The following is a 12,218-nucleotide window of genomic DNA, read 5'->3' on the forward strand; positions in this document are numbered from 1 at the left end:
AACTAAATATTCTCTCGTATTTATTATAAAGGAATGTTGTTGAATTAATTGTCTAGAATCGTTAATTTTATTTTTTTTATATTGAATTCGTTTCCAAATATTTTCAACTCGTATAATAATAATAACAGTATTACATTTAGTTTTCTATTCAATTACTTACGTAGATATCATCTTGAATTTATCAAAAAGGAATTTTCATAACGAGTTTTCAGATGTCTTCATTTCGAATTATAATAATAATACGAAATTTAGTTCCTTCTTAAATTAAACGACTAGAAGTGGTATCAAATTTATTATAAAAGAATTTTGATAATTTTAAACGATTTTCCAGATGATTTTTTGAATTGTAATGGTAACAGTTTTTTAAAGAGATTTTTAATTATTTTATATAAAAATTAATTGTCCAGCATAAAAATAAATAAAATAATTATAAAAAACTTATAATTTTGAATGAATTTTCAGATGATTTTGAATTAATTAACAGGAAATCCTATCCAATTTTTCATTAACATATTGCAAGAGGTTCATAATTTACTTTTTCTAAATTAATTGTCTAGAAATCGTATCGAATCTTTATATTTTTGGGTGAACTTACTGATTTTTTTTGTTTACAATAAGTTTTTTAAAATTAATTGCCCAAATTTCTAATCTAATTAGTTTCTATTTATCAAAGAAATTACGAGAAAGATTTTTTTCATAATTTCCAGATGTTTTCGTTTCGAATTACAACAACAGTATGAAATTTATTATTTTTAAAATCACGTGTCTAGAAATAATCTCAAATTCTTTATAAAGAAATTAATTGTGTGAGTATGAGTAATATTGTTTAATTTTGGAATTTCCAGATGCCAGATTAAAAAAAACAGTATGAAATTAGTTTTTTATAATTAAGTGTGTAGAAATTTATTATAATTAAAATTATAGAAATGATTTTTTAAATTTTAAAGAATTTCTAGATGTTTTGATTTGATTTGTAATAATAACCAATTTTATATATAAAATATACTTTTCTTAAATTGATTGTCTAGAAATCGTATCGAATTTATATAATTTTGGACGAGTTTTCAGATTTTTTGTTCACAATCACCTTTTTTAGTTAATTGCCTAGATTTCTAGACGATTAGCTTCTATATTAACATGAGGCAATTACAAGAAAGATTTTTTCGTAATTTCCAGATGTTTTCGTATCGAATTGTAATAACAACAGTACGAAATCGATGACCATAAATATTTTAACAAAGCCATCACAAATTTCACGCAGATGGTCCGGTGCTGGTAAAATTAGACGTTTTATTTCCACATTATTCAAATCCATAAACACGTGGGTTTTCGTCCTCCGGACAAATTTGGTAGTAATGCGATAAATCACCGCAAACGAGCCATTTTTTCTCTCGTGCCGTCGAATTTTCAACTTTTTCCGCCGGTGAATGCATAACTAATTAATTTTACAACATTTAAATATATCCACGCCTACGTAAAAAAAATAATAAACGTAGGGAATTCCCATTGTATTTAAATGTTAGTTTCAATTTGAATAATTTATTATTCAACAATTTTTTTTATTATTATTATTTCCAATGTTCGCAGCTGTATTGATAGTGATGTAAGTGTTTCCTGGAAACGGCACAGATTTTTAAACTGTATTACACATATTGTTCCAAGTGTAAACAAGCCGAATCTCTGTTTTGTGTGTGTGTGTTTTAATCGTTTGCTCTTAACACAAATAATTTTATCTGGGTTAGTTCACGAGAAAACTATCGTTTATTCTAATTTACTTACCTCACTTTAATTTTATTTTAGGGATTAAATAAAACATAAAACTGGATACATTACAGAATATTTATTTATTTAGGATTTTATAATATAAATATACATTCATTTTCCAATTTTATATAGAGAAACCCACAACTCGCTTTAAACTTAAAGAATATATTGCAAAATAAAATAAAAGTTTGGCAGGACTCACTACAAAAAAAACAACATTTTGTAAACAATAACAAAATATGTAAACGAGAAAATTGTGCAAAAAAATAATGTACGAGAAAAAGTAGACTCTTTTAAAAAAATACTCTATTAAAATTACATCAGCCGGGTGAATAGGTCGCGGTAATTTACAATATCTGGAAGAGCTTCTTAAGTTCGACCATCAGTTGCCAGTCGGTTTTCAGGAGATCGTCCCTAAAGTAGTCCTTGCAGGCGTCGATCGACTGACGGGAAATCTGTAACGCAACGTAAATGGCAGAGGGCTGAAAATTGGGGTCGCCGAACCCACAGGAATCTGGGTTGAAGGAAAATCGATGGGACGCACGGGCGCCGCCGAAACTGACCTAGCGTCTCGCATTGATTTTCCTTTTTTTGTACGTTGTGTTTTGTCCGGGTGCGAACGACATAAACTACCTGACCGATCGAATCGATCTTGCACAAGTCGAGATAAAGCGACGTCCCACGTTTTGTTTCCCCCGCACAAAAGATGTAGGTCGACGGTACAGCGAAATATGCTAATTCGATACGTTATAACATTTCAAGACGCATTTTTTTTTCTACCTCTTCTCTCTCTCTTTCACTCGCACAATCAGCAGTGTTTTGTGTTTCTGTGTCTGTTTTATTAGTTTTGCCTCGATTGAATATCTAATCGAACGGAATCGATCCGTGTCAGGGTGAAATTCTGTTTTCGCACTTTTATGCTACGCCTAACAACACCTGTTTGTTTTGGTTCGAAAATATTAACGTGAATATGTGGAAGGAAAAATGTATTACACTGGGGATTAATTCGACTTTTTTGGGAGTTTCTAGACAAGAAAAGGTTACTAATCCAGAGCTAATTTTATCTAATACATCACATTTTGATATATCCTACATTTTCAAAGATATCTCCGAAAATAGTTTGACAGATTGCAATTAATTTTGTCTGTTTGTAACTTTCTTAACACACATTTTCATGTAGATTAGGTTATTACTTTTAAAAAACGTATTTTAAGATAAAATTTAGAACTTATTTCAAATGGAAATTATAGTTCTGTCCTTAAGTTTTTCTAAATTTTCAAATTAACAAGGTATTCACTAACTTATTCATTAGAAGTTTATGGAGAACGGGAAAAAATACTGAAAATTTTTATAATTTACTTTGAACAAAATTTCATTTCCGGTTTCCCCAGAAGTGACATGAACTTTGTTATTTTCAATGGAACCTGTATATTTTTGAAATCTTAAATTCCACATGTAATTGCAAATAAAATGGCATACCATGTCTTATTCCTAAATTCAGTAGTTTTCGAATTATTATTTTTTTTAATTTTTTTAACAGATTGATGGTCTAACGAAAATGCATATTATGCCACAAATTTTGATACTGTAAAGTTCATTTTTGGTATACTTATTAACCAATGATCATCCTATAAGGAGCCTTTATTAATACTTCCAAATTTTATACAGGGTGTGCGTTATTTACGTTTAAATTTGTGCATCTTAAAACATCGATAGTTCCATTATTTTCGATGGAATCTCTGTAAATATAGGGATGTATAGGGAATTCTTATATCAATCAAAAGGTTTTTAATGAACAATTTTATTATACAAAAATATGTATAGGATTCCAAGAGAAATAACAAATTTATTGATATTTTAAGATGCATAAAAGTAAACGTAAATAGCGAACACTCTGTATAAAATTTTCGAGTACTAATAATGGCTTCTTATAAGATATTTCTTGGTTAATGTGTATAACAAATATTAAGTTTCCAACATCGAAATTAATATCTCTACAGACATTTTAGTTAGAATCTTGAATCTGTCAAAATTTTTGGAAAAAAAATAATAACTCAGAAATGATTGTATTTAGGTGTAGGACATGGTATAGTTATTTTATTTGCAATAGCATATAGAATTAAAAAAATGAAAAATATATAGGGTGTTCCAATGTAACGAACAAAGTTGATGTCCATAAACTTTTAATGAGTAAATTAATTGAATCACCCTGTATTATTATGCATGGTGTTAGGAAAATGAGTGCCGAAAATTTAACAAGTGTTAAAATGCATTTTTTTCCATAAAACTGTCAGAGATTTGAAAATTCGGTTTACGGCAATCAAGGTTTAAAAAGTCAAATATTTTATTTGACTTGGAAATACTTGTCACAGCCAAAAACAGCCAAACAATTTTGTCTACCTTGTGAAACTATAACGTTTGAACGACAAAATTAACTAAATAATGAAATAAAATATGAAGAATATTTGAGAATATCAGTTACTAACTTAAAGTATTATTTTCACGTTTCAGTTAAATTCTTGTGTTTCTTATTGAACACGGGAAAATTAAACTTGTGCAATATTGTCGATATTGAAAATTAAACACCACCCACCCTTTTGCCGGATAAAATTCAGGATAAATAAAGCTATTTCGGTACGAATTAATGAAGGAAACGTGTTCGAAACACGATTACATTAACCATAACGGAAAGAAAGGCGATGACGTAAAACAGGAATAATTGATAAAAGCCGGAGGCGGTTGAACTTCAGTCGAGTTTCGGGAATACGGGTTCATCCCTCCATCCCACTTAGAACAATCGGCGTCACGACGACGTCATCCGCTTCACCCACGCAAACACTTCCATTCATTGATCAGTCTGCAGATGTTGAACGGTTTTTTATATCAGGAATTTGACGCAGAGGAGGAGGCGTTTCAATTTGCTTAAGATCTTTTAAATTTTCCTACAATTTAAATACCTTAAGAGCATTAGAAAAAGCTGAAAACGTTCTTGCTTTAGGGTCAGACAATTTTCTTGAAAGGTTTGCGTGGGCGTTGCGTATGAATGGGGTGGAAAACTGGGCCAACCGATCCAGACTTGCATAGCGGCGTCTCGAGGTCAACGGCGGCGACGGCGACGCTTCAGTGCAAACGGGAATTCGGACGTCGAAACGCGGCAACGTCGGAGCACGATACTCGAAGACGGAGAGGGAGGGAGAAAGAGTGAAACACATCTTTGTGGGGGTGGAATTGTCATTCAGCTTTCGGGCAAAAACAATATAAATATGTATGGATGTCTTACCTTGCTCGTGAGCATGTCAGTTTCGTCGAAATGCCTACCGAACATCTTGGGGGCTTCACCGGGTACCGGTTCGATCTTGATGCAGACTTCCATGCCCTTCCTCGCCGTCTCCACTGGTTTGTGGTTGCTCTCTATGCTCGTCACGACGCCCAAGTCCAAAAACTGAACAAATCACGAGTGAATACTATTTATAATGACTCTAGTTAATTTATTCTTGAGGGAACGTCAAGTTATCCAGATAAAGAGCCCAAATGAGAAACAGACAAATATTCTTCAATGCTCAAAGTGCCCAAATTACCCCAAAAATTGTAAAGATAGTAATACATTCTTAAGTAATTTTACCTCTTTGCTGGGTACACAAATGGGTGTGCCCTCTTTGATAATCCCAGCTTCAACCATAACACCTACTACGATTGGATCACGAGAATTGAAGACAAACTGAGGCAAAATCCGCACTTTGCAGGGGAAAACGGCGATGTGCTTGAACTCTTCACGTTTTCGCTGCTTCAATTCCTCCCTGTAGGCCGTGAACTTGTCGAACAGATGGTAGATGATGTCGGCCTGGAAGATCTTAACCCCGAGACTGTCCGCCAATTCTTGGGCATCCCTTTCGACTTTCACGTCGAACGCTAATATAGTGGCGTATCTAAACAGAACATTTGGATATTAATATTGGTTTGGAGGACTTCGATAGGGGTTACTCACTGGCTCTCGTGCTCCAACATGATTGACGCCTTCATTACATCCTTTTTGACCACAGGTCCGATCCTGATGCCGGAATACTTGAACAAACCACACAATTACTTATTGATTTTGACGAAAATTGATCATAATTCTAAATTATCCATTCATCCCAACAATTTTAAAATTGTTGCATAACATCGTCGTCCGAATTTGGAGTGTACGCCCACTGCGTTGAATAAAAAACGGTTTTACCGCTTTGGCTTGCGCTTTTTTACATGCAGAATTGGCATAACTCGCGTGTGCGCGTGGGTGTGTTACCTCACAACATTTCAACCATATGGACCGTTTAAATCCAGCATTTTCTTTACCCCAGTAATGGCGATAAAATTGTGGAGTCGAAGAGCGTGAAAAGATTTCGAAACGATCGCCCCAGTTCGGTTGTACGTGTTTATTTGGCGATCGTAAAAACCGGGCGCAGTTTAACAATTTGTTTATCCATACGGTTCCTACTACCAAACGAAATGGTGTCAGATATTCGATGCTGGCAACATATGTGCGTGCGTGTTTTTCACTTCGTATTAACGTATATATTTTCCAAACATTCACGATTAATGGCACTAGTTTACCAAGATTTTTATAATTCTTACTTATGCAAAATTCTGGACTGAATATTAATATGAATTCCATCATATTTAAGAAAGTACGACGATTTTTAAAATATTCCATGTAAATTTTCATACTATAATATACATTAAAAAAGGTTGTATGTATGTAGAGTCCAAGTTACACGACTGAAAATTAACAATAAATTAAATGATTATTATATTACACGTAATAAATATTAAACTGTGACATAAATAAAGATTTATTTTTAGTTTTCTTTAACAGATGTTAAAGCTTGATTAATATTAAACAAAATTACTTAAAATTGAAATGGTGACACTTAAAATTGAGTAAAAGTGACTCAACTCAATTTATTTAACTTGAATTTTAAAACAAATTCTGATATATTTTTAGTATGAAAGCGTAATTACAGATGTTTTTTTCTTAGAAATTATAATAAAAACAATAAGAATTATCAGTAATTTGATTCACAAAATAAAATTAGAATTTGAGATATTTGGATTAAGTAATTCTCAGTTTTTCAATATATAGTACTGGACATAATAGAAGCGACAGCGTTGGATAAAAATGATAGATAGATATCAATAATTTCTATATTTTAAAACAAAGTCTGATATGGTTTTTTATTTATAATACTATGAAATTGTAATTACATATGGTTTTTTTCAGAAAGATTATCAGTAATTTGAATCACGAAATAAAGTTATAATTTGAGATATTTGGATTAAGTAAATCTTATTTTTTCAATGTAGAGTATTGTACATAATAGAAGAGACGGTGTTAGGTACAAATGAGAGATATCAAGAATTTCTACATTTTAAAACAAATTCTTATATGTTTTTTATTTATAATAGTGTGAAATTGTAATTACAGGTGGTTCTTTTCAGAAATGTTAATGAAAACAATAAAAATTATCGGTAATTTGATTTACAAAATACAATTAGAATTTGACATATTTGAATTAAGTAAATCGTATTTTTTCAATATAAAGTATTGCACATAATACAAGCGACAATGTTGGATAAAAATTTATTTCTGCTATATTCCGTCCCAAAAAAACTACAAAAAATGTAAATATTTTAAATATATTTATTTTTTTCTTGAATAAACCTTTTACTGGACATTTTTGAAACGATTAAAAAACTTCTTATAATATCTTTTAACAGCATCTAAAATTATTTCTCTTCGCAAAACCAAACAGATAATGTCCACCTATAAATATAATTCATTTTTGAGTTCTTCTATGACCATTCTTTACCAGCATGAAGACTTGTTTATAAACCTTAACAATCACTTAAAAATGTCCTATATATCTCTTTAGTGATGAGTTAGTTTCACAAATTTAACAGATGGTAACATATTTTAAGACGTACTAAAAATTAAAGATTAAATCCAAAGTAGATGTGCACCACTTTAAAATTTGGTGGAGGCAATGTGTTAGTTTGGGGCTGCTTTTCTGGACACGTTATGGGCCCAATCGTCGAAGGAATTATTATTTTTAAATAAATTAAATGTCTCATCGTGAACAATTTCCAATTTATCGATTCTACCAAATTTGTCAAACTCGCTGAATATTTTTCGGTTGTCCAGTTTTTCTAAATTTGTAAATGGCATATTTAATATATATCAAGAAATTGTTGTAATTATGGCCAGTACTGTAAATCAATAATTCGAGATTTAGACATTTTTTTATTATAACTATAACATATTCGAAATGGTTCTGCAACTTTTCACTTATATTTATTATGCCAAACTAAAAAGTGACTAAAAATTGATGTAAAATAATAAATATTTATCAATAGAATATATGTTGGTTTGGCCAAATGTAACATTAATTTTGAATTAAAGCAAGCGTCTAGTTTCATTTTCGCAGAGGTCGATAAACCGATGTGAAAAACGGTCGAGTGCATTGTATGCGTGAGTTTTTTTGGTCCGTTTTCGGTTCCGAGTGGCGCAATTGCGGCGAAATGTGCGTTGCATGTGCACCACAGTATCGCGTATCGCGTCGCCTTTCGTTTCTTCGCAAACGACGCGACTGAGTCGTAGTTCCTAATCGTACGATTGAAATCCGCGAGACAGGAGGAGACAAATAATTACGGTTTTACGAAAGCGGATTCTGTTATTTTTGCGGAGGCACCGCACTATAATTAGAACGGCCGGAAGCGTTTTTCGGGCAACGAGAGGAAGCGACTTCCTGTGCAACGTTTCTCCTCCGCTCTAAAATTGGACGGAATTACATAATTGCTTGACGCCACTCGATCGTCGTCGTCGTCGTCGTCGCACCGTCTCTCCCACTCGTCCAGAAAATCCGTGGGCACCGACTGGTGAAACCGCCAAACACGGAATGTGCGATTCGTGATTTGCCAACCAGAAATTTCTGACCAATTTCGCCTTGTTTTTTAAGGCGGATTTGTACTTACGGGTATTTTGCTGGTTCTCAAGAATTCCAAGAGAGCCTCGAGCGACCCGAGCGTGGAAGCTTGGACGTATACACCTCTTTCCACCAGTTTTATGTTGGACAAGGCAGAACGCAATTCCTTCGCCACCTCGTCCTTCATCACGTCCACTTCGTCCGGTTTTTGTGCCACGTACAAATTCAATCCGGCAATCGCTTTTTCCAGCTCCTTGGCGGCGATTTTCACACCCTGCGCTGCCTTTATTTCCCTATATTCTACATAGGCGTTCTGAAAATTAAACACATGAATTTTTTCCAGTACTTGATAACTAATGAATCAATTACTTTAACTCTGAGCTCCCTTAAAGGCTGAGGCATGAGCAACGACCTAATTTGTGTGACGATCGGGCCGTCAGTTCCGGCGCAAAGCATCGTGTCACCTTCACGCAGAGTACCATTCACTAGGATAACATCGATTGTGGTACCCAAACCAGGAATGGCTTTCACTTCCAAAACCGTGGCTTGAAGCTCGTCCGAGTACATGAGTCGTTTCGGCAACTTAGTTTGGCAAAATTCAACGATTAAAGCGAGCAAATTGCCCATTCCCTCGCCTGTGATGGCACTGGTTGGCACCAAAGAAACGTAGCTACGGATGTCCGGATTCTCGTAGAACAAGGCTGCGTTCAAACCTAACAAAAAAAAATAATTTATTAACTTGAAAACAATATAAATAATGAGTGTTTGCCTTGTTCAGCAAATTGAAGTATAACATCCTTGGTCCTTTGTTCAAACTCGAGTTGAGTATTTGACGCCTGCGCCTTAAGGATATCTCTTACATCCTTCCTATTCATCGTTTGCCAGTCGTACAGCCTATCGATTTTATTCAAGGCGACGATGAAGGGAGTCTTCTTCGATTTTAGGATGTTAATGGATTCAATAGTTTGTGGTTCGAGCCCATGCATAATGTCGACGACGAGAATAGCGATGTCGCACAGCGACGAACCGCGATTTCTCAAATTACTGAAAGATTCGTGACCAGGTGTGTCGATGATCAATAGACCAGGAACTTTCAGATCCATTTCAGAAGCCTAAAACATAGTTATTGTACATAAAACAGTTGATTCTTGCTAGAAAACACGTACGCCTTTGACAATTTTGATTTGTTCCTTGATAGCTTCGATTGGAACATTGGTGGCGCCAATTTGTTGCGTAATACCTCCTGCTTCTCCATCTTGCACGTTCGTCCTTCTCAATTTGTCCAAGATTTTCGTTTTACCCGTGTCTACGTGGCCCAAAACGCACACAATAGCGGCACGAAGGTTGTCCACAGTCCTGTTCTTCTCCGCTTCCTCTTTCCTTCGCTAAAAACGTTACGAGTTGGAATTAAATCATTTTAAAAATTGTACGTTTTAGTACTTTGATTCGTTCAATAGCACGATCTCTAGCTTTCTCGGCTTGCGTTCTACCATCGTCGTCATCATCGTCGGATTCGGAACCTTCGCTTTCATCATCCTCGTCCGATTCTTCCTCTGTACTGCTATCCTCTTCATCCTGTTTCTTCTCCTGCTTTTCTTCTTCAACTTTACTTTCTAAAAACAACAAACAACGTAGTTTTTACACTCAACATGATAATAGAATTTTTACCGGAAGTCGGAGCAGTTTCTTCGCTCTCTTCCTCATCGGACGAAGCGTCCCAAGCATCTTTAATATCATCCTCTGGATCCTTTTCCTTCACCACCTCCTCTACTTTTTCCGCAGGCTGTTCGACGACTTCCTCCACTTTCGACTCCTCCTCGGTTTTAGCAACTAAATGAAAACGAATTAGAATCACAAACCTTTTAAATGGATATCTATTTACCTTCTGCACTTTCTTTCTTTTGTTTATTGGGTCGAACCCTTGTTCCTAGACGTGGTTTTCTCTCGCCTACGTCCGGCAATGCGACGCCCTGCGCCTTCAAACTGTCTATCAACGCCTGAGCTCTCGCCCTGTCCGCCTTTTGTTTGGCAGTCAAGAGCTTGCCTTCAGCCTTAAGTCTTTCTTTGCGCTCCTTCTCCTTCTGCTTTTTCTTCTCTTTTCTTTCTTGCTCCAATCTTAACACATAAATTACATTAATATAGTCATTAATAAACAATTATTACTAATTCACCTTATGGCTTCAAGCCTTGCCTTTTCAGCTTCCTCTTCTCTTCTTTCTTGCTCCTCCAGCTCCTTCCTCAACCTCTCTTCTTCCTCCTTCCTTTTCTTGATGGCTTCTTGCATGGCTGCTATGGTTTTCTTTCCAGGTCCTTTCTTGGCATCTTTTGTTTCTTTTTCTTCCTTATCTTTACCTTTCTTCTTTTTCTTTTTGCTGTCTTTCTCCCCATCTTCAGCCTCATTGTCTTTAGTTTCAGCATCTTGTGGTTGAGGCTTAGCTTCAGTAGGTTCAGCGTCATTATCAACGCTGTCTTGTTTCACTGTTTTTTTCGCGGCCAATTTTTTTTGCTTCTCACGCTCCTTTTTCTCTTTTTTCTTCTGAGCAGCAGTTTTTATGGTGACACCTTCATCATCTTTATCCTCCTCCTTTTCCACAGATGGTTCTTTGACCTTCTCCTTCTTCTTACTCTTTTTCTTTTCTTCTGGCTGTTCCTCATCATCTTCTTTAACCACAGCACTAGCAGCTGCAGCAGCAGCAGGTTCCTCCTTTTTGACACCAGAATATTCTAATTCTAACTCTGCTAATACTTTTTCAATGTCCTCATCGCTGTCGTCGCGCTTCCTTCTCGCCTTTTTACCTTTTTTGTTAGTCCTTTCATCACTCTTCTTTTTCACTTTTAAATCACTATCACTGTTTTCCTCGTCTTCGACTTTGAGTGCCGCCATAGACTGCTCGATTTCATCGTCGTCCACCTGTTTGTCTTTTTTGCCTTTGGGCTTCTTTTCCTTTTTCACATCTTCAGTGTCTTCTGTTTTATTTCTGGAAGTGTAAATGGTTGTGGTAATTAAATAAAACGTTCGCTAAGTATTAGTTCCATCAGTTTGCGTATGTTTTTATGATTAAAACGTGAAAATTACAGTTATTTACGTGGCGATTTGCCAAAATATGCTCGTTACATGTATAGTTGCATAACCTCAAAATTCGTTAAAAAGTGTAAAATAAACAATTTTACTCACTTTCCAGCCTTTCCTTTTTTACCGTTGGCCTTATCGATTAGTTCTTGACTCTCGACTTCAGTCTCGGACTCGCTGAAACGATAAAATATGTAAATTTTCACAATTTTCCGACACGATGGAACGGTACCTTTCGTCGCCCTTGCCACGTTTGCCCTGTTTTTTTGCCTTGCCCATTTCGGTTGCCGATTTATGTTGCTACTACTACGGTAAAATGTATAATATATCATAAGTATATAAGTTTCTTAATTATTTCTTTTGCTTTGCAGACTGACAGACATGCTTTTGTACGGAGCATTTAGGGGTTTTTCCGTTTTCTGGTT

The 12,218-nt window shown here is 34.9% G+C and overlaps 1 protein-coding gene across 1 annotated transcript; it reads right to left on the reverse strand.

Annotated features, from left to right (window-relative positions):
- Positions 1-1,825: 1,825 nt before the first annotated feature.
- LOC109607130 (eukaryotic translation initiation factor 5B-like) lies at positions 1,826-12,194 on the reverse strand. Its single transcript, XM_020023651.2, has 14 exons — positions 12,026-12,194; positions 11,899-11,970; positions 10,895-11,701; positions 10,606-10,838; positions 10,392-10,553; positions 10,164-10,336; positions 9,890-10,108; positions 9,493-9,835; positions 9,093-9,436; positions 8,773-9,036; positions 5,750-5,826; positions 5,387-5,690; positions 5,045-5,206; positions 1,826-2,219 (listed from the first exon to the last, which is right to left on the reverse strand). Exons 1-14 carry the CDS (start codon positions 12,070-12,072, stop codon positions 2,112-2,114), a joined length of 3,315 nt encoding a protein of 1,104 aa, XP_019879210.2. The 5' UTR covers positions 12,073-12,194; the 3' UTR covers positions 1,826-2,111.
- Positions 12,195-12,218: the final 24 nt, after the last annotated feature.

Source organism: Aethina tumida, chromosome 7, assembly GCF_024364675.1.
Source record: "Aethina tumida isolate Nest 87 chromosome 7, icAetTumi1.1, whole genome shotgun sequence".
NCBI lineage: Eukaryota > Metazoa > Arthropoda > Insecta > Coleoptera > Nitidulidae > Aethina > Aethina tumida.

What these genes read in the sequence shown, in the direction of transcription:
- LOC109607130 (XM_020023651.2), bottom strand. Translation starts at nt 12,072, where the DNA reads ATGGGCAAGGCAAAAAAACAGGGCAAACGTGGCAAGGGCGACGAAAG. An exon ending in AAAGAAAGAAAGTGCAGAAG is followed by an intron (nt 10,554 to 10,605) that starts GTAAATAGATAT and finishes GTTTTCATTTAG; the next exon opens with TTGCTAAAACCGAGGAGGAG. An exon ending in ATGTTGGAGCACGAGAGCCA is followed by an intron (nt 5,691 to 5,749) that starts GTGAGTAACCCC and finishes TGTTCTGTTTAG; the next exon opens with ATACGCCACTATATTAGCGT.